General features: G+C 36.8%; 5 protein-coding genes across 15 annotated transcripts in view; 2 read left to right on the plus strand and 3 right to left on the minus strand.

Annotated features, from left to right (window-relative positions):
* Window positions 1-3,651: 3,651 nt before the first annotated feature.
* On the minus strand, window positions 3,652-5,140 carry LOC117220217 (transmembrane emp24 domain-containing protein). Its single transcript, XM_033469972.2, has 3 exons — window positions 4,907-5,140; window positions 3,963-4,306; window positions 3,652-3,885 (listed from the first exon to the last, which is right to left on the minus strand). Exons 1-3 carry the CDS (start codon window positions 5,031-5,033, stop codon window positions 3,736-3,738), a joined length of 621 nt encoding a protein of 206 aa, XP_033325863.1. The 5' UTR covers window positions 5,034-5,140; the 3' UTR covers window positions 3,652-3,735.
* Window positions 5,141-5,565: 425 nt separating this feature from the next.
* On the plus strand, window positions 5,566-7,848 carry LOC117220214 (sn-1-specific diacylglycerol lipase ABHD11). Of its 6 annotated transcripts, none has more exons than XR_004490219.2 (6): window positions 5,568-6,277; window positions 6,355-6,511; window positions 6,564-6,929; window positions 7,007-7,317; window positions 7,408-7,477; window positions 7,558-7,848. XR_004490219.2 is itself a non-coding variant. In XM_076524784.1 (6 exons), the coding sequence occupies exons 2-6, from the start codon at window positions 6,162-6,164 to the stop codon at window positions 7,415-7,417; spliced, it is 960 nt and encodes a 319-aa protein (XP_076380899.1). In that variant the 5' UTR covers window positions 5,568-5,947; window positions 6,048-6,161; the 3' UTR covers window positions 7,418-7,848. The 6 variants fall into 6 exon arrangements, 4 of the variants coding, with proteins under 4 accessions (XP_076380901.1, XP_076380899.1, XP_033325852.2 ...); XM_076524784.1 differs by having other exon boundaries at window positions 5,568-5,947; window positions 6,048-6,277; window positions 7,408-7,848; XR_004490220.2 differs by having other exon boundaries at window positions 5,569-6,277; window positions 7,007-7,323.
* unc-119 (unc-119 lipid binding chaperone) lies at window positions 7,358-9,132 on the minus strand. Its single transcript, XM_033469970.2, has 4 exons — window positions 8,727-9,132; window positions 8,534-8,647; window positions 8,144-8,443; window positions 7,358-8,066 (listed from the first exon to the last, which is right to left on the minus strand). The coding sequence occupies exons 1-4, from the start codon at window positions 8,869-8,871 to the stop codon at window positions 7,939-7,941; spliced, it is 687 nt and encodes a 228-aa protein (XP_033325861.1). The 5' UTR covers window positions 8,872-9,132; the 3' UTR covers window positions 7,358-7,938.
* Window positions 8,885-12,761, minus strand: Pop1 (POP1 ribonuclease P/MRP subunit). Of its 5 annotated transcripts, none has more exons than XR_004490218.2 (5): window positions 12,473-12,761; window positions 12,229-12,394; window positions 9,913-12,144; window positions 9,347-9,436; window positions 8,885-9,158 (listed from the first exon to the last, which is right to left on the minus strand). XR_004490218.2 is itself a non-coding variant. In XM_033469953.2 (4 exons), exons 2-4 carry the CDS (start codon window positions 12,350-12,352, stop codon window positions 9,420-9,422), a joined length of 2,373 nt encoding a protein of 790 aa, XP_033325844.2. In that variant the 5' UTR covers window positions 12,353-12,394; window positions 12,473-12,761; the 3' UTR covers window positions 8,885-9,419. The 5 variants fall into 5 exon arrangements, 3 of the variants coding, with proteins under 3 accessions (XP_033325844.2, XP_033325843.2, XP_033325842.2); XR_013034243.1 differs by having other exon boundaries at window positions 9,326-9,436; XM_033469953.2 differs by having other exon boundaries at window positions 8,885-9,436.
* A 164-nt stretch (window positions 12,762-12,925) lies between these two features.
* The window catches only part of Pka-R2 (cAMP-dependent protein kinase type II regulatory subunit), a 31,142-nt gene continuing 23,165 nt past the window's right edge, over window positions 12,926-20,902 (plus strand). Inside the window, exons 1-2 of one of the 2 annotated variants that reach the window (XM_033469959.2) lie at window positions 12,926-13,858; window positions 14,336-14,427. In XM_033469959.2, the coding sequence (XP_033325850.1) occupies window positions 13,633-13,858; window positions 14,336-14,427 (318 nt within the window). In that variant the 5' untranslated portion in view covers window positions 12,926-13,632. Of the gene's footprint in view, window positions 13,859-13,990; window positions 14,151-14,335; window positions 14,428-20,902 lie in introns of those variants that run through there. The other variant, XM_033469960.2, reaches the window with a different exon arrangement.

Genomic DNA, 20,902 nt, shown 5'->3' on the forward strand with positions numbered 1-20,902 from the left:
TACAGGACTCGCAATAACTATTCACTCGTCGATACATTTCCTACTTCAAATAGGTCACCCTTCATTAAATAGTTCGCCATGTCTCGTATGTTTCAATCGATTTCATATACAAACGATTACGAATGTTGATGAGTGCTCTGTGCCGGACCGTATCTCCGACATAACAACTCAATAACATGATCGAAACACAAATGAATGCGTTCATCGTTGATGGCCGTTTTATTATACAATCCTGACACTGGACAATCTCTGGATGCAACGTCGATATTTGAAACCATAATGTCCAGAAGATACTTTCACAGAGTTCAATCACGGAATTTTAAATGCATGCTTTTAATTGCTTGATAAACAAATCGTCAGAGTCGTATGTTCTTTGTTTAAACACGTTCACGAATGAAATTGTACGCATGAGCTCGAAAGCATAAATTCGAGAACTAAGTATTACTTAAAAAAGAAAAGAATGTTCGTTATGCCAATTAAAAACTTCGTGAAAACTAGATCCGGATGTTTATCATGATAAAATCACCGCAGCTGGAGAGTTCGAGGTAATCAAGACGTGGACATATTTCACCGAAAGAATATAAATGAATGAACTTCTGTACATAATTTCATCTCGGAAGGAGCAATCCTTTTTTAACAAACTAGTAACGTAACCTTTTTTAAGTAACTAGTAAGATTCGTAAGTAACTCGTTAAGTAACTAGTAAGGCTCTAACAAGATATAATAAATTTCCTTCGTGATTTCCCTCGTTTCAACCACGTCGCGATTCCAATTAACACCGAAACTCACGTTTCCAAAAAGACAAAATTTTATTAGGCGAACAAAACAAGCGCGGAAAGCTTCCGAAATCGTTGCTAGCGATGTTTTTTATAAAAGTGTATTCGATTTTCTTACAACTTTTTAACGATTACGCATGCATAAACGAGAGATTCTCGAGGTTTCATTCACGCTAAAATAGCCGAGCAAAAGTAACTATAGTTCGTACCGTCTTTCAAACACAACAAACTCGCAATTCACCGGTCTATCAGAAATATGTCTTTTCAGCTGCATCTTACTGCAGCATCTTGCCTCTGCAAAGATTGCACGATCGTTTGTCTGTTAATTGAAGGCCGAAATGAAGAAGTTTTAAGAAGTCCGAGTTAATATTAAATAAATTAATTTAACTTTACGTAGAAATACTGAACGGAGTCAGTCATAATCTACTAAATAGAAATGTTATTACTTTCTTCTAAATAGTAACAAAATCTGAAAATGTACAGGAAACAGAGATTGCCTCGTTCTATTAGGGAAGTTATTAAGGACGTGGAAGTGTTAATCAACGTGTCTATGAAAAAAAAGAAACGTAATACAAATAAATCGTATTAAATAATATTAAAGGGAGAGAAGAAGATCGTACAGAATTATTAAAAATTGATTCAGACTAAATAAATATACCGAGTAATTACCCGCACAGAAGCTTCTTTGCTGTCTCAATAACTCCAACACGGAGAATCTTAAATCCGTCATTTTGACAAACTTGGCTGTACTGGTATTAAATAGCAGGCTACGGAGAACTTCTCAGCCTTCGGACTCGCGTTGGGCAGTAATAGCATCCCTTTCGAATGTTCCACGCGGACAACCGTAGCACCGAAAGTATTGTCTTTCGGTATAGTCATGGCCGGGATTAGAGCAGACACCGAGACATGAAATCCGCTCGTGTTTCCTGCAGCTACAGATCAAGGAGGAAGAAAAAAGCATCCACAGTATTGTTACTTGGTGGGGTCGATGGAACTGCTAGGTGGCATCTAATGAGAAGGAGCGGACAATGAGCCTTTCTGACTTAAGAGCCCTAGGGTGAATACCGGAAGAGTACTCCTACAACCCTTCTTATGTTATTCATTTATTCTCACGCCTGCTTCACGAATCAGACGAGTTACCTGACGAGAAGAGCTCTGTGGTGAATGGCTTCGAGATATTCGTGAAATTTCAACGTGGCAGAGTGCGAAATAATGCAGTTTAAAAAACTGAATAGAACGATCGAATACGTGATAAATTGATTTAATTGCGAACAAAATGAAACCGAGAAAAAAAGACTAATCGGTTACTATTCCACGAAAAAATTAACAAAAACGGTCCACGCTGGTTGGTCTTGATAAAAATGTTCTTGATAAGAATTAAAGCTTTTAGCTTTTAGAAAATTATGATAATCGATGCTAGACTTCATCATATTGCATATGCCTTTTTCGTAGGTAATTTAAAATACTTTCGATATACTTGAAACTTTATAAAGAGTTTATTGCAGAAATTACTTAAGCAATAAATTGAAAACATTCTTTTATTCGCTTCTATTAGATTATTATACAATTACGTCCGATCAATTGAAAAATGATAAAATTCGGAAATTTAAAAAGTATTTTTTGAAAAGAAAAATTTATTATCACAGAATTGAGTAGTACAATTGAATTATTAAATTACAATTCAAATTATTACTGAATTCATCAGGACAGATTTATTTTATTTTCTAACTAATAAGCTTATACAATGTTCCGTGAGAAATTACCAATGTTGTACATCGATAATTTAATTTTTTAAACAGCTATTCGAACTAATCAAATGAAAAAGATATGAAATTATTGATGGAATTAACGTCAAGAGGGTTAAGACATAAAAAATGAATTACTGTATAATAGAAACGGTCATCCATAATTTATCATTATAATTATACATATACAAATCAGTTTTTGACCCTCGAATTTTTTTATTTATTGTATGATTCTTTTGCAATGCATTATAAAAAATTTTTAATATACACTCTTCCATATAAAATTATAGCAAATATAATTATGTGTACAAGTAATGTCTTAGATTTCTTTTATATGTATCTAAATTATTTATTAAACCTTATGAAACTGATTGAATGTCATTATAATACAAAATATCGTAATTTAAAATCGTGGGTCTGAAAAAACCCAAAACAGCGGTCCGCATATTACCCGTATTACATTACGTTGTTCGTATAGTAAGAATATAGATTTTTGTATACATTTAAAACTATATCCCCTATTAAGGAAGTATGTATCCCGTATAAGATATGAGATGTAAATAATTTACTTTCTTTTATAAAAAAGGTCGGTTTTTCAAAATTTTCAGACTTATTAACAGTTTTTTCTACGTTGAAATAGATCGCCACCAAAGCACATAATTTTTAAATTAAAAATTTTAACATTCATATGATTAAAACTACAATTTTTTCGCTCACTTTGACGATAAAATTAAGCTGAGTTATTTGTATTACTAGTATACGTTTTTACAAATATTATTGACTGTATGATATTATTTCATGTCATTATAAAACAACTAATATATTTTAGCTTCTGCTACATTATATTACCCTATATAATCATATAAAATATATTACAAGCGTTATAAATATTACAATTTCGATAAATCATTTTAATTTACCTAAATAATAAAAAAATTACTGCGAGATTAAATTAAACTTTGCTTTTATCGAAAAGATTTACAGTCAACTAAATGTTAAACTTAATTTTTATTTTGATACTGCTACTGCAAGAACTGAACTCTTATTAATAATGCATTTAAAACTTTTTTTATCGAACACTATATCCGAGGTCTTTGATGTTACAAATTACAAAAAAAAGGAATTCAAAATATTGGAACTTCGTAATTTTATTATAACTTAGTCACATAAAAAATGTACAATGAGTTTATGAGTTTCTTATTATGTGCCTTAAATTAGATAATTCTTCTGACTTCAAAGAATCGCTTTAAGTAGAAAACTTGCCCTATTGTCATACAAACCAGAACCATAGCTTCAAAGAAGGCCCACATACCTACAAGGAAATTGGTACTTTCGTTGATAGCTCTATGGTTTCGATCTCGTACCTGAGAAAAGAAGTTAGCATCGTTGAAATTCCAAGGTCCTGGATTCTAAATACATAAAACTAAAAAAATTTAGTTACCTGCATATATTCTTGCTCATTTTTCACTCCCCATAAACTTGTGCTTAATTCTTTAATCATATCATCTATTTTACTATGATTTGTATCATCGGCATTCTTTCCATCTGAAGTATGTTCTACAGGTTTTAGAGTCTCACCAATATTCATATTAAACATTACAACTTTTGGTGTCATACTGCTTTTCTGATTACCAAAGCAATACGTATAAACACCAGACAAATGCGCAGCAAATGTATATTTTCCACTGCTTTCTTGTTCACCTTTATATATTTCCTTCTGATCAGGACCAATTATTTTTACATCTATATCTAAAAATCCACCTTCCGCTATCTCAAACGTAAGACCTAAAAGATATTACAAGTATAAGAAAAATTTCTTATTTGATTAACATTATGCTAATGTATGTGTAGCTAATATTGATAAATGACATAAATAAATGAAAAATATATATCTTTTGATTTTTTTAGTATCTTTACTCACTATTATACAAACAAGAATTAATTTATTCTTTTTCTAAATACATTTAAGAGAAAATAGACACAATATACAATACTAATCTTTACTTCAATTTTCAGTCTATAATCTATCGAATTATATAGTGCACACAATTTATTCAATTAACAAAAACTCCATATGTAAAATAATATCTTTCATCTTCTTAATATTATTTAAAAATGACTTACATAACACAATTTAAATAAACATAATCTAAATATGATGTTAATGACATAAATATTCATTGAATACATTTCTGAAATATATCTACTTGAAAAATTTAATTTCGTAAATTTTACATAATAGAAACGTTAGCAATAACAATAAAAATGAAATGTCAAACCCCAATTTATATTAAAATAAATAAGTAATTGCGTAATGAATTTGTAAAACACGTTATTGTAATCATTAAAAATTATTTAAGGAAAGTTTCCTAAGCAAAAACTAACCCATTTTCGTTCCCGCTTCAACTCTGTCGAAAAAGCATTCTTCAGCATGTGCATCCACAGTTATGAAATAACAGGTTGCACTTTTGCTTAAAACAATTAGGGATAAACAAGAAATAAGCCACCTCATTTTATCAAATTACGCTGTGAACTTATTAAAAATGACATATGCCGATTCTTAACTCTGCCACTTCACAGCGACATGTTGCTACCACAGCGCCACGTATGCAGACTACCATGAAATTAATGGTAGACAGATGTACATTCGTTTGAAAAATATAGTGCCTCAGGTTTTGCACGATTTTTCTACCTCCTTCAATTTTTTACTGCACATCCAATACGCAGTGTATCCTGTCTTAAGCCCGGAGAAACACACTTTCTATGAAGTAGTTTCATACTTAGCAGTAGTAAATGCTGCATTCAGATAACATATGTTCTAAGAAAAGTGTCCAACATTTTTTGATAACTAATTTCCATCTTCACGTAAACTTGTCCGGAACTAGACTTATCATGAGTATTAGCCCAAAAATTTCATGCATCTGACACGCATGCGTATGCAATGTTTCCACTTTTGTGTGTCAAGGTTATCCAATTTAGGAACATAAACAATACAAATTTAAATAGTAGTACATACCATACATACCATACCACCTCTGATATTCCCTGTTGGTGACTTGTGGTACCTTGACCTGATTCGTTATATGTCACTTCAGCTGACTTCAGCTACTAATAAAAATGCATAGCCTTGATAAGAACTTTTCAATAGAAATATTAAGTTAAATAAGTAAATATTTATTGAAGGCTGCAACTCAATAATGCAAGTCAATGATGCAAGTCGATCATAGACTTTCACAATAAAAGGAAGTTCTCTGATATCGGCAAGTGATTTTCAGGTGATCGGAGTGAAGAGTGAAGAGGAACTATTTTGAACAAATGTCAGTCAATGTCTAATATTACCACTATTCATATGTTGATCTGTTGATCCAATGTTATTGGATCATTGTATATTTGAACTGGGTCGAAGTCACTTTATTATACAATAAGGCAAATATTAAATAAATCTATTAAGATTTATAAAAATATTTTGCAATCTCCATTATCATTCACAATTCAGTCTGTGACCGTGATTAAATATTATCAACAGATAATATAAAGTGTATACTTATCTTTCCCAATAGTGGAAATGTTACGAAAATCTTTTATATACATATGAATAAGAATTGAATACACTGCCATTAATAACTAAAAGGAAATAAAGATGAGGACTGTGAGTGTTTGTTATTTGATAAGGAGAAATATTTTTGTACAACATTGGAGACAAAACTTAATTAATTCATCTCTATCTTCTAAACATATGCATATTAATTCAAAGGAGTAAGTTTGATTTCATGTAAGTATATACTTTCCTATTATCCATTATTTATTTCAATATTTACTTATTTTTATTCAAGCATAAAACCAGTAAAACTTGCATATGCATCATATGAGTCAATGAAACAAAATACAGATGATTCAAAGCACCCTATTATTATAATGCATGGCCTTTTTGGGTCAAAGAATAACTGGAATATGTTATCAAAATCAATACATCAGCAAACAGATCGTAAGGTAGATACATGGAATTTATGGAATATAAGAAATACTTGAAATGCATTTATAGGTAATATCTATAGATGCAAGGAACCATGGAGATTCTCCACATTCTTCAAATATGACCTATAGACACATGGCAAATGATGTCATTCAACTCATGCATGATTTAGGATTTGAAAAATCTATTTTAATAGGACATAGTATGGGAGGATCTACAATGATGTATGTAGCTTTAAATTATCCAGAAGTAGTAGAAAAATTAGTAGTAGTAGATATGTCTCCAGTGAGGGCCAGTCCTCAACTTTTGGAGATGGAAAAGATATTCAATGCTATGAGTTCAGTAGACCTAAGCAATAGCCCAACATTGACAAAGGCACGTAGAATGGCAGAGGAACAGCTTGCAGATGCTATTAAACCACTGACTTTACGCCAGGTATATAACTACCTTTTACGTTTATAATAATTTTATTATGAACGGTTTGCAATAATTAGATCAAATTTTAATTGCAGTTTTTAATAATGAATATAGTGGAAGCTGATATTGGAAAGTATAAATGGCGGATTAATTTACCTGTACTGCAACAAAATTTTGTAACAGAGATAGCAGTTTTTCCTTCGATGCAGGAATCAGAAGTTTTTAAGGGACCAACATTATTTATAGGAGGTGGCTTGAGTGATTACATAAAAATGGAAGATCATGATAAAATTAAAAATTTATTTCCTTCTGCTCAATTCTCATACATAAGTGGTGCCAATCATTGGGTTCATGCAGACAAACCAACTGATTTTGTGAAGTGTACAATTGATTTCATTAATCAATCGTAATTGTAATTTCCATTTTAAGATAAGAAAAATACGTAATGCATTTGGAAACATATATATGTATTTATGTGAAATTTATAACATTACAGATACAAGTGAAAAATAGAACGATAAAATACAATTGTATACAATGTAAACAAATTGTGAATTCTGCATCAGGTAAGAACTTACAAAGTTTAACACTTTATTAACTTCTTGTTTGTTACATTTCCATAAATTGCATATTCAACGTTTTGTAGCTTGGAAATAATTTTATCAGAACTGGAAAGTAGTTTCGCGTAAGGCCATGTTTTATTGGAGAACGACTATTCAAAATGTAAAATTTTGATAAGGCTTTTAGACATTATTAAAACATAGTGTGCTTAATTAATTATTGTGATTTTAAGACAGAAATATTCAACAAAATAGATAAATTCGATTCAAAAAGTTTAAAGAATTGTGTACAAATACTATATTTAAGCGATAATGTAAAAATTTGCGATTGCAACTTTGTGTACAGAGAAATAAAGTTATAATTTTAAATTAGTTAAGTATGTGTTGCAATATCACAATCATTTTTGCAAAGTGCAAATTCCTTACTAACTTTTCTTTATATTTTAACCTATTCAACAAATTGCATACTAAAGTACATCGTGAGGATGTCCACCATTGTATGCATAGTCTGCTTTATTGTGCATTACCAATTGATTGTCCACAAAATAAAATGAATCTGAGCGTGTTTCGAACGGATTTGCAATCATTTCAGATACTGAAAGATCATTTTTAATGAAATTATACTATGCGATTAATATTTCCAGTCATCATACAATCAAACTTACAACTTACCCAAATCAGCAGGCAAAGTAGGGAACTCATAAATATGTTCGCAGGTATTTTTGCTGTTTGGTATACAAAATCCAAATTGAAAATCAAAGGTTTTTAACAATCTGTCTCGAAAGAAATGGCGTTCAATCATTCGAAAATTAGTCACTGGTTTAGAGCCCACAAGAAATTCTACTGTTGCCCCAACAGTCTTCAATTTGAGAAATTGGGGTGTAAATTGGTAACGTACAAAGCGACCAGTATTTGTGTCCTCACAACCAGATTCTTCACACTCTGGTTCTACATCTTGTACAAGATCGCATTCTAAAATATACAAACAAGATATTTATATTTGATAGCATACAATATATAGACATAAATATATATACATAAATTAGTTTAGTCACTATTTACCAGTAGCTGGTGGTTTTGTTATTTCGAACAATATTGCTCCTGTTTCTAGGTCCCTAATTTGAAATCTTGTAAAATCAATGTCATAAATATTAGCCTCTGGAGAACACAAATATTCTAAAATAAAATTGATCAATGGTTATTTTATAAAAAAGGAAGATATATAAACTATTATAATAAAAATATACTGCCTTACTATCGGTAATTGTAGGCAAGCGTAACACCATTTCTGGGGTTATAGGGGTTTTTTCAATATTTCCGTTGTCAGAATTTTCTTGATCTACTGACGGTGTAAACGAAGTAATAGCTTCGTTTGATTTGTTTTCGCTATCAACACTCATATTTTAATAGTAATTAGACCATAAGCAGACAATTTATTTAACGTACAAGCGTATATTTTTCGTATAACTATTATGCTATGTCCCACATAAAATGACATTCATTGAAGATTTTTTAGGGGTCTTTTACATACATGCTTCGTTACAAATATTTATGGAACATTTCTAATCTTTAAATCCTTTATCCATCTGATAACATCTTCATTGTGTAAACTTTTGGACATTCCATCGTATTTTGACAATTATTCATGCGCCACGTTAGAAACGTCAATCATAAATATATCCTGAAACTATACACAACTGTAGAAACACTACCCATTCATACATAGAATACCGAAGCCAAAAACGGTCCAATTGGAACATTCGATGTTCGTATTATTGAAGCTGGCTCACCATAGTGACCAATATTAATAAAACAGCTTTAAAAACTGCTCTTTAATTGCCCATAATTGCTTACCAATTAGTTTTAATTGCTTACTTATCCTTTTCGAGAAATATCCAAAAAAACTTTGTTGAGAAGCCTAGGGATTTTTACGACAGATTGGAGACTTTTAATAATACGAAATTTCTGAAATAATGAATAAAACGTGTTGTATTACCTATCAAAACATTGCTCTTTCCATCTAACCAATTGCTCAGTCTTCCACGGACGACAATTTTATCAATAAACAATACATTTTTAATAAATAAATATATAAGAAACTAGGAGTTCGTGCCGTTCATAGCAAATTGCTCTATCGAGCAATTTTCTCAATTAGCTTACATATTAAAAAAAAAACCATTTTTTAACAATGCATATTTAAAAATCACAGTTTAATTATAAATTACTGTACAAATTGCTATTTACTAAAATATGAAAAATAGAAGGCGAGAACGTTATTCTTATTTGCTAAACTTTTACCTCCAATTTAGCAATTCTATACTGCCTCGTTTGTATATTTCTAATAAGGACAAATGGATATTTTTTGTTAACTAATTCGAGCAGCGAATTCAACGTTATATATCCCAGACCTATGCCTTTTGCCTGTGTAAAAGAAAAATCACCTTCTGTTACATATCCCATGACTTCTCTACTGCAGGAACATCTTACACCAACACAATCTGGAAGGTACATCTGTGTCATTTTCTCAGACTGCTTACAGACAGCTTCACGACTTTCTTCTAATAAATTTCTTCTCTTGCTCTCACTATTTAAAATTTGTAGATCACTGTTTAACAGCTGTCTCAGTTCATCATCTAATGCTTTTTTATGTCGCAACCTTTGCTTTCTTAAGCGTTTTAGAAGTGCTAAGTGATTTTTTCTTAATCTTTTTCTAATGGTTTCATTTGGATCAGGATACAACTTCTCTGTAGGTCCCGACCAGTTCCTATTATTTCTATACATCTCTATATCTTCAGGTGTTGGCATACATATAATTGCAAATCTTTTAGGGCATCCTTTTTTCAAGATGGATACCTTGACATGAATTAAACAATTCCTATTTTCAAAAGAATTTTCCAAATGAGGATATGATTTGGATTTCTGCAATTTATTCTGTCTACTTGGTTTTCCTTCAGTTACTAAATTATCTTGTAACAATTGCAGCAACTTACGATTTCTTAATACAAAAAAATCTTCAACATTGGTCCACTCATTCATCAAAGTTCTCCATTCACAATAAAATGGAGTAGCAATTCCCAGCTTTACAAAATTTACACGTCTATTAGTTGGATAGCGCAAATATTTTTCTATCAATTCTTTTTTAGTACTTAATGCTTCTCTTGAATAAGCAAGTGTATCTGGGTCATTGATATCTGGCGATTTTACATTTTCATATTCGAACGCGATAGATGTTGATTCCCTGAGTGCACCTATTCTTACACAACGGAGTATGCAAGCAAGCCAGAATGGCATTGCCCAACCTGCTGGTAAAATAATGTCTATAGCAGAACTTAAACCCTGATTACCAATTCCTGGTTTCTGAACTAAAAGTATGGGTATTTTGGTCATAATCTCTTCATTGAAATATTTGTCATTATTTATGCCAGGGACTAAACATTTACTCCTTAGTTTATTAATGGAACTAGTTGTTACACATGTTTTAGTAACTTTTTGCCGTATTTCCTCATCCCAAATTGGACTGGAATTAGCACTTGTCGGTGGGACTGGCATTAATTCCATCATCTTTGAGACACTACCTTGTGGCTTTGTTCTTTTTTCAGGCAGGTGAAACCTCGGATCTAGAACTGTAAATCCGAGAACAATATTTGGTGGCAATTGACTAGACGATTGCAGTGTCTTTAGCAGTTCCCACAATTGTTTTTGAAGTTTTAAAGATTCTAAATTTTCCTCATTACTGTAGTATTCTTTATGCCACAATTTATTATTGTCTTGATTATCATCTTCATACTCCATTCGATTTTCTTCAACTTCGATCGTAATTGGAGAATGAAATTTTTCATCAATATTTGGTAATCGTAATGTCTCCGTTAACGTGCTTAACGCTAACGGTCCGAAAAAACGAAATCTGTTAAACGTAGTTTTGTGGACGGTCATTTTACAATTATTATCGTTGGTATATGAATTAGATTTAATCATTTGACTATTTGTTGGGCTAGGCACTGTATCATTCAGTTTAAAGTCGAAACTGGATATGATTTCATTCAAAAATTCATCGAAAAACGATGGGTGCACCCAAATCCAGATTGTTTTTAATTTTGAATTCCCGCTCGGCTTCCACAAAAAGTGCACGTGACCAATTGGAAATCGCGGGTAACCATTTTTTTTAAAGAACATCAGAGTTCCTTCCCGGGTACCGGAAAGGAAAACTTTTGCGGCGAACGTTAACTCGAGTGGATTACAATGGCTCTTCAATGTTTCTTTCAGAATTTCTTCGGGTCCGTGCATTTCAACGCATGTGTAATACGAAATATCTTGCATAAGACAATGCTTTGTCACGGCGCGATAATTCGCCTTAAAACATCTGTCGTTTGCATGACTTGCGATCTTGTAGCCCCATTTTTCCACCATATGAAAGCGTTTTGCATGCCAAATATGTGTCTCCAACCAAATTTTGTTCCGCTGTCTTCGGTTATACTCCAAAAGCAAATTTCGCGGTCGCCTGCGATATTTGCGGCACGGCCTCTTGATTTTTGGCGGCAAACCAGATTTTTTCATTTGATTCAAATGTGCTTCCCGCAATCGACGCGGCAGTCGCTTCACACTGTGCGACATTACACGCCTGCGCATATACATAGGCAACTTTTGAAACAAAAGTTTCGTTTGCTGATTATTTTCTGCAAGTGTTAAGTGCGTTAAAACGTTGAAGCAAAGGATATTTCATTCGAATAACATTGAAAACATGATATTACATAACCTACCTATAGAATGTGTCATTGCAGCGATTTCGCTAGCTCTTGCGGAAACCAGTTTTAAAATGTGGACCTCATTCGGTAATTTTTGAGATCCACCTAAATATTTATCGAACTGTTCTTTTCCCGCCATCTTCGATAAGTAGTTTCGAATCCTTGTTTACACCAAGATAACCTAAAACTCCTATGCTCGTTACTCTTTGTGCGCGGCCATTATCGAATAAAGTAGCATTGAAATTTTAATGATACATACTTGCAACAACTAATGAAATAATTTTTAAGCGTATAAATCAGTAATCATTTCATGTTTTACTGTTAATACTGAAATCGTTGACTTGTATGGCGCACGTGTTGTAATTTACTAAAGGCATGAACAAAACGATTTCACATAGAAGCGTTTCCAGCATGCAGATTGTTCTAAGTTAGTTTCTGTATGCGCCGATAGGTGCTGCGAGCTGCGTCATTAAGACAGCCTTAAGAATCAGGATTTTTGAAATATTATTTGAAATCGTTGTTATCCCAATTTCCAATGAAGTGTACCTCTCAATTTACATTATAATCACTAGAACCCAATAAGAACTCATAAGAAAAGATACACGATCTGCATTATAGTAAGAACGTTATCGAACCAATAAGGAAAACGGCATTACGAATTGTCGACGAAAATACAAGAGTACCATTGGCCGAGCGAAGTCGTGTATGAATGCGATATCAAAGAGCAATGTAAAGTGATGCGTCTGCATTCGTAGTGTACACTATTGCTCTACGATCTATGTGTTCGGGGCCGTCGATGATGTTCAATTTGCCTGCAGTTTGCCACTTAAATGTCCGGTGGAATCCCTCTGCCTGATGTCAAGACCCGTTCCGTAAAATAGTCGCCATCTTTGCGACCAGGTCGCATCCCTCGGTTTGGACAGACGTATGTTGCGCGCAGCTTTATATAGTGTCGGATAGAAAAAAAAATCGTTGAAAGTTGGTGACGAAAGGGGCAAAGGCGATTCATCAGGACCGGATAGAGTTCGAGAGCTGCGACGAGAGTGTGGCCCAGCGCGAAAGTGGGCGGAACGCGTAGGGCTTACGTTCTCCTGGCCTCGCTAGAGCAGTAGTACGTGCGATAGTAGGAATATTCTTGCTCGTTTTTCTGACAAGAGTGACATATACACGCACACATACACACACAGGGAGAGAGAGAAAGAGAAAGAAATAAAAAAAGGAAAGAGAGAGCTAGAGAGAGAGAGAGAGAAAGAGAGAGAGAGAGAGACACAGTAAGAGAGCTGTCGCGTTAACTACTCTGGTGCAGTGATAACGGACCAGCCTGGGACTCATCGTCGGCCAGCCCGTTACCGGCGTATGCCATTGTAGCGTGTACATCGTTAACGTGCGGTTTGTTACGGGTGCAACAGAAACGGAAAAATGAGTCGTACATGGGCCGCTGGCCATATCTCGGTGCCAGACGAGCTCCACGAAGTTCTATTGGAATTCACGATTAGTTATCTACTGGAACGGCCAGTGAACGTTATCGACTATGCCGTCGAGTATTTTACGCAACTACAAGAATCTCGACAGACTCGGTTAATTCATCCCACTGAGACCTGTAAATCTACGCCGGACGAGTCGCCGGATGAGTTGCCGGAAGAAGGTGAGCGGTCGAAGAATTTTCAGTCGGTCGGGATGCAACTTCCCATCGCGTCCAGTAGACGTCCCGCGACCAACCGATACATACACATACAACAGACCCACACACGCACACACATATATATATGCAACCCACCGCTCGCCAGCCTGTTAGTCCGAAGCGCGCCGTTCGCGGTACCGTTTCGATTTAGAAATTCGACTCCTCTCATAGTGCGCTTTGTGTAACTCGACCGGTGTCGCCCGATTCTCGCGGTTTTCGCTGAAAAACTCGCGTACGCGACCACCAATGGATATCGGTACGACACTTCTATTCCGATTCAAAACAGAGTTCCGCGAATTCGAAACTTGTGATCCACACACTGCTTGACCTGCTCCGATTTATTTACGATTCCGTTACCGTTTTTTTTAAACACGGCCGTTGTTGTCGCGGGATGATAGATCGCTTTGGACCGTGTTCTCAAGGTTATTTCTATCGTTACAGTACCGCAGGTCGATAGGTTCTCCAAGAGGAGGAAAAGTATCTTCACGGAGACCTATAATCCCGAGGAAGATGAAGAGGATGCTGGAACGAAGGTACGTCGATTCGTGGATCAATCGATCTTCTTTATTCCTTTTGTTTTGCAACGATCGGTTCCGTTCAACGAAGGCTACCGTTTACTATCGGTCGCGTTTCGATCTTCGTTCTCGATCACGTTGCACGAAGATCCATACTGTCTGCGCTCGTCTTCGAGCGGAGGGTGCGTGTATCGAATCGACGATCGATCGGTACAATTCGGTCGAACGTTAGAGAACGAGAATCGACTCTTCGTCACCTTCGGGAATACGAATGTTTTGTCGAGATGTTTACGCGAGAAACCGTTACCTTCGATTATGTTACGGGTGCAGTACCGACGTTATCACCAAAACGAACAGTAGCGTTGATTCGAGATGATGGAAACGAGGATTCATCGAATGCGCCGACGATTTATCGATCTTCAGAACGCGAGTGTAATTTCAGCCCTCCAAAACAGTAAAAATCGCTCTTCCGAAACTGTCCATTGAGATCTCGATTAATAAGAAAATAGCATGCATCGATATTTTATTATTTTAATATTTGAAGCGTCTATGGTGGAAGACTGTATGTAGATACGCAAGAGTTTACGGGCAATATGGCGACATTGGTTCCCAAAAGGGTTAACCCTTTCGATGTAGCACAGTTTCACCAAGTTTCTGTCCTCGAATATAATAGGGCCGTTTCGATGAAATAAGATTTCTATAGCAGCTCGATTCAATCATCACGATCTTTGTTTCGAGAGAAAACACCTGAATTACGTTCGCAATTATAACAGCTGTTCACTGCGCTTTTACTACTTTAGATCGGCAACATAGGAGTGGAAGGAATAGTTATTACGGACACGAGGATATTTCGAGCGTCTTTCGAAAAAAAAGGATATATCTATTTATAGACATATAGCGAGTAGTAGCGCGCGTTAATAGTCAATGAAAGTCTTTAACGAAAAATTTCAACGATTATGCATAATAGTACGTGCACAGATTCGAGCCGTCGCCCAACGAAGGGTCGAAGTATGTATGAATCCGAGGATCTCGCGTCCCTGGGGAACCTGTTAAGGACAGAGCCTTATGGTTTCGCGGTAAATATGTCGAAGGGTCCGAAAACCCTTTATTCCGGTACATTGGAAGGCGACAAGGATAGGGTTAACGTGTTTCACACACGATTACATCGCGCACGTACGCGACGGCGTGCGTGTACGTGTGTACAAAGGCTAAATATGGATGCTTTATGACTCGTTGGAATAATAACACGGCCGATCGGTTCTGTTCGAGAACGCACACGCGGTTCGCGAACGTAACGTCCGAAAAACGAACCATTCGTCGAACGCCAGCGTACCGCGCTCGCTGTACTCCAAACAGAGAAAGCATGAGAGAGAGAGAGAGAGAGAGAGAGAGAGAGAGAGAGAGAGAGAGAGAGAGAGAGTGGAGGGAGAAAGTGCCTAGGAGCCGGCCATCTTTTTCCTCCCTTCTTTGTATTTTGTTTTTTATTTTTTTTATATCCTTCCCTATCGAGACACCGGCGTATTCAGGCTGCGCGGGTGACGAAACGGGATGATTTACTTTGCTCGGCGATGCGAGCGATGTACCTTTGTGACGTCAGAGCGCGTGTTCGATAACCTGGTACCGACGTGACTTACATATGTATAGGTCGTATACACACGCGCGCGTGAGGCCTGTTCGTGAATGAGCGAGACAGAGATAGAGAAGAGGATAAGGGAGAGTGAGCGAGAGAGATTGAGAGAAAACGAGAGAGAGTGAGAGAGAGAGAGAGAGGAGTAGGAGGGAGAGACGCAGGCCTCGGTGTTCGGATCGGGATCGTAACTGCTCGAAAGCATTTCAAAAGACAGCGACGATCACGATTATCGGGAACCTGAACCGTTAAAACTGATCGGGACAACCACGGGTTTCCTATAAGGTGGCCCATTAGAAACGACAGTTGGCTGGTTGTTGTTAGATCCTCGAGCAACGTATTTCTGTTATTTAGCTCTAGAACCACCGACCTGTGAAATTAAATATTTCAAATTCATTGTTTTTCGATTATAGAGATTGCAAAGGCGCTTATGTGGGTAGATATTAATAATAATAATAATAACAATAATAATAATTTATTCATGTATACGCGCGTAGGTTTTATATAACGATCGCATTAAGTATGAACAAAGAGGAAAGAGGGGGAAAACACAGAAAAATTAAAGATCGCAAAAATCGCAGTATTGTCCCAATTTTGGACACTTTTGACCGAGAACTGTAAGAAATCTGCAGTTTTCGAAATCTTCCAACGCCTGCAGCTTGACTCTGAGTTAACGGATTTCGATCAAATTTTTAGCGTGCACATACGTAAGTTGCCGAGATCTAGGAAAGGTGTTTTTTAAATGTTCGTTATAGGTCCAGAAAATAAGTTAAAAACGAGAGTTATTGCCTTTTTAAAAGGTGTTCGAACATTTTCGTGCGCCTCTGTACGCAGATATTGAAGACATCTAATCATTCAGATATATTCTATGAAAGTAACGCAGACTGCGCTCTTTTAGTGCTCGATTGTTCCAGTGTTAACAACGGTAGTATTCTTTTTGGGGAACTATCAGTCGCGGAAATTAATTTCTTACGATTCATTTTTTTTTACCGTAAATGCAAAAATCGGGAAGTTCAATTGTTTGTTTGCAATCGTAGGATCTAGCTGCATGTGTCTGACGCCATCAATATGGCGGTCTTCTTTTTAAAAGGGATTATTCAAGAGATATTCAATTTTAGTTAGCGAACGTGTTCACCAAAGATCAAGTAATGGTACATTCGAACATCGAATTAGGTTTCAAATTGATCGAATGATGAATATACTAGCTATTCGGTTTTAGATTTTATCGATTTGTTAGATCATGATTTTTTGCATGATATGTTGGTAGCCGAACCACTTCAAAGTACATATCCTACAGGGTTAAAGTTCATCGCTGGACCGCAGATCTTCATGCAAATTCCTATTTTCGCGGATCATGCGAAACTCCGGTCAGGAAAAAATTTGTTTGGTTAAATAATGAGTTTTTTTTACGGTGAAAATAAAATAGAGATGCCATTACAAGTATTGATTACGATATATCATCTCCTATTGCAAACGAGAAGTCTGCGGTCCATATGCTACAGTGATTGTTCGAACTTCTTTCGATTAAAGGGGGTTGAGAATGGAACAATGATGTTCCCAAAATTCTATTTCACGTGCTACAACGTATTTTGTATAAATGCATAAACCGCCATAACGACAGATTCCGGCGACAGATTGAATCCTGTTTTCCTGTTGCCGATGACGTCGTCCGGCGTCAAATTGATTATCATTTTCTATTAGTTCTTAGCGGTAAGAAGTCAAGTTCGCGAACCCGCCGATAACGCGTGAAATGGCGAAGCAACCAGCGATTTATTCGGGTAGTCATGGTTCTTGCGCACGTACGTGGCCAAGGTCACCGGTACGGATCCATCGGGTCGAGCCAGTTGTATTATATTCCGGAGTGCATGCACTACTAATCATATGCGAAGGAGACGTATTGGTTCCACTCGAGGGGACACCGGCGACCTTGATCACTCCGGGGGGAAAAAATAGCTCCTAGATCTTCTCGTTCGTCCCACGTAGCCTAAAGATTAGCTATGCGGCTGCAATGTTCGGTTGCACGTTTGATCGAACATCTACAGGGTGCTCTGGAACCGGCAACGCAGCCCGAAAGGGTTCAATCCGTAGGGTGGCACACGTGTTCCAAGGTGTAGCTGCGTTATGGGTGAAATTGGAAGGAAATGTTACAGGGAAAACATTATTGATTTCAGGCTTATCATACGGGGTGGCTGCGAAGTCTCGATTCGTTTCGACCTTGCTGCCGCCTCTGCGAGACTTTGCAGATCCAGTCGCGTTCTCGTTTCTTCGGTCTTCTTTCTCTACCATGATCGTGTGATAGTTCTCGCCTTCGGCTGCAAGTAGTGAAGCAGAAAGTTAACAAAATTTTCTCTTAGCGATACCTAGATGGACACGGTGTCCTATACAATTTTAAGTCATATCCTGTCAATTTAATTGCCTAAACCGGTTGTTTCTCATATATATATAATTCCCTCGTTTAAACGAAGTAATATAAAGTAATATAATTATTAGTTCGAAGTAATATAATTATTACTTCTTCTTTTTTTACCCTCGCTCATTTCTTTATATAACTTTCGACATCTTATTTTTTAGTGTACACTACGCAACAAACGGATTTTTCCGTTTACATCAATAAAATATTATCATTGTTATTATTAACCCTTATCGCCCCAATCGGCAATAATGCTGCCAAGCTTAAGCCAGAGTTCTATAAAATTCTTGAAGTGATAAGTCATTAGTAAATGAAATAGGCCAGGTTTCTTTCTCCCAAACGCTAATTGCTGGAGCATCTCCAAAACAACTTTTCGGCATTCATTTCTCGTTTATCGAACAATTAGAACATTTTCTTCGCAATGAGAAAAATTCGCAAATGCGACGGTCTTGCAGAAGACAGGCGAGGTTAGTTCGTGTCTTTTCAGTGTCCACACACTTTCTACAGTAGCCCCTAAAAAAGCTAAGTGTTCGAACATCTGCGTAAAAGATGCGAGACGTCGATGCGTAAAATAGGAAACCTAATCCCTCGAGAAGTAAAACACGCTTCGGTTAGGGTGTCTCTCGAAGCATGTGGGACCCATTGCAGTCGCGGACGAGGTCGTAAAACCCGGCGTGAAAAGTTTATGCGAACGCGTGCCGTATTCGAGCTAGCGGCGGCCATTTTTACGCTCTGCTCGACGAACTTAGGCGAGCCGCCCTACGATTGATTCTACCAAATAAATTCTACCAAATATAGCCAAACGATAACCTCGTCGGCGAGACTGGGGAACGATATAGAACTACGTAGAACCGCATTCCCTGGCTATTTCGAGCAACAGGGGTAAAAACCATAAATGCGAATTTATTCTCGACCTTCTCTTTCAACGTCTCCCGCGTCCCCACATAAATTCACTGTCTCTTTTAATTGTCGTCTCTCCTTGTACTCTTTTCTTCTTCTTTCGTACGGTTCTACTTTCTTTTGAACAGTGTCCGGATCCTTTGGGTTTCCTCCACGATTGTTTGTGTCATTGTGTGTTTCATTCGATTTTGCAAACGCAAATGTCTCCGATACGTTTGCCAATCATTGTACCGCGTTAGTATAGCATCTAGTTCATTTCGGCGTCGCCACTTTTAACGCATTTACCACCGGGATCTTGTTAATGAGCTTCCGAACGACTACGCTGCACGAAAAAGCAGCTTAGAAATCTCCTTTCGACTCCTTGTTCCACGATTCAAAGGAAGAAGACAATTAATAATGCCTGCTTACATTCGCCTCAATGCTGCGACGACGGATGAATAGCGTTCCATTTCAGTTGAAAAGAACCTAGTAACATTAGTGTTTAGTAAATTCTATCGATGGCTGGCACGTCGACGGTTTATTATTGGAACAGCGATTGTCTTGGCGACGCAAACACGTCCGCCGTTTATCGAGGTATCGGCCGATCGTGTCCGCGGAGTTTCGAGAAAAACGGTCTACGTCGGTGTATCCGATTTTTTTGCAGCCGCTACGCCGATACTAATTGGAGCAATTAAGTAAGAACCGGCAGCGTTATTAATTATCTTACGGCTCGAAGTTTCCGCCGCGCGTGTTGAAGTTACCTGAAAGTCAGGGGAAACACGTTGCTTTCGCCGGGGAGACGCGCGCGAACTTGTTTCCGCGGGGCTGAAAATGTTAATTACGAGACGCGCCCGGCGTTATCGCGCGATTCGGATGCAGATGGATTAATTGAGACGGTCTTCCCGTGAACGGGGACGCGTTGTAGGTCACCGTGAAGCTGTTTTCGCCCGCAAACCGGCGTGGCGGCAGGTGTCCGCGGGGGACGAGCGAATCGACGGAATGCGAAAAATTAGAATGGCAATCTAATTGCTCGACATAGTACTACATCGTCCACATTGCAGTTCGGTCGCGTATAAATTGTCGATTGGACGTCGATCTTCGCGTAGGCTGCGGATTTTCTGTGCTTCTAAGAGAAGTGAACAGATGAAACAGAGAACTTTATCTATCGGTAACCATTTGCCTTGATATAATGATTCAGACTCGCGATGATTCTATTCATTTGTTATAAATGTTTAACTGTCACAAAAACGCAGACACAAATTTTCTTTTTCTCATAGGACATAAGACGAGGCTCTGATCACTTTGGAATGAACGAAGATCTGCAGTCTACTCACGATCGTCTTTACTTGGATCACTTGTAGTTTTCAGCAGAGTAATTGACTATCTGTCGCAATATAATATGAAAACAGATACCAAGTGACGATACCAAGTGACGACCAATTATTTGCTCCCTTCGAATCGAAGTAGAATATTTAAGCATTCGAGTGAATTTGAATCGATGATAAAATAGACATTTTTATTTTCTTCTAGGTAATTGTTAAGTGCAGAGGGAAAAAACGTGCGGCAAAGAGAAAGTG

The sequence above is a fragment of the Megalopta genalis genome, chromosome 10, assembly GCF_051020955.1.
Source record: "Megalopta genalis isolate 19385.01 chromosome 10, iyMegGena1_principal, whole genome shotgun sequence".
In the NCBI taxonomy this organism is placed as follows: domain Eukaryota; kingdom Metazoa; phylum Arthropoda; class Insecta; order Hymenoptera; family Halictidae; genus Megalopta; species Megalopta genalis.

Bases quoted from the DNA above. Each gene is read 5' to 3' on its own strand.
- Pop1 (XM_033469952.2), bottom strand. From the start codon at position 12,352: ATGGCGGGAAAAGAACAGTTCGATAAATATTTAGGTGGATCTCAAAAA. The intron at 12,145-12,228 runs GTAGGTTATGTA...TAACACTTGCAG, and splicing joins TGCAATGACACATTCTATAG to AAAATAATCAGCAAACGAAA.
- LOC117220214 (XM_033469961.2), top strand. From the start codon at position 6,162: ATGAGGACTGTGAGTGTTTGTTATTTGATAAGGAGAAATATTTTTGTA. The intron at 6,512-6,563 runs GTAGATACATGG...ATGCATTTATAG, and splicing joins ATCAGCAAACAGATCGTAAG to GTAATATCTATAGATGCAAG. The intron at 6,930-7,006 runs GTATATAACTAC...TTTTAATTGCAG, and splicing joins AACCACTGACTTTACGCCAG to TTTTTAATAATGAATATAGT.
- unc-119 (XM_033469970.2), bottom strand. From the start codon at position 8,871: ATGAGTGTTGATAGCGAAAACAAATCAAACGAAGCTATTACTTCGTTT. The intron at 8,444-8,533 runs GTAAATAGTGAC...TGTATATTTTAG, and splicing joins AACAAAACCACCAGCTACTG to AATGCGATCTTGTACAAGAT. The intron at 8,067-8,143 runs GTAAGTTGTAAG...ATGATCTTTCAG, and splicing joins TACTTTGCCTGCTGATTTGG to TATCTGAAATGATTGCAAAT.
- LOC117220217 (XM_033469972.2), bottom strand. From the start codon at position 5,033: ATGAGGTGGCTTATTTCTTGTTTATCCCTAATTGTTTTAAGCAAAAGT. The intron at 4,307-4,906 runs GTTAGTTTTTGC...AATATCTTTTAG, and splicing joins TGAAGCGGGAACGAAAATGG to GTCTTACGTTTGAGATAGCG. The intron at 3,886-3,962 runs GTAACTAAATTT...TTCTTTTCTCAG, and splicing joins ATGAGCAAGAATATATGCAG to GTACGAGATCGAAACCATAG.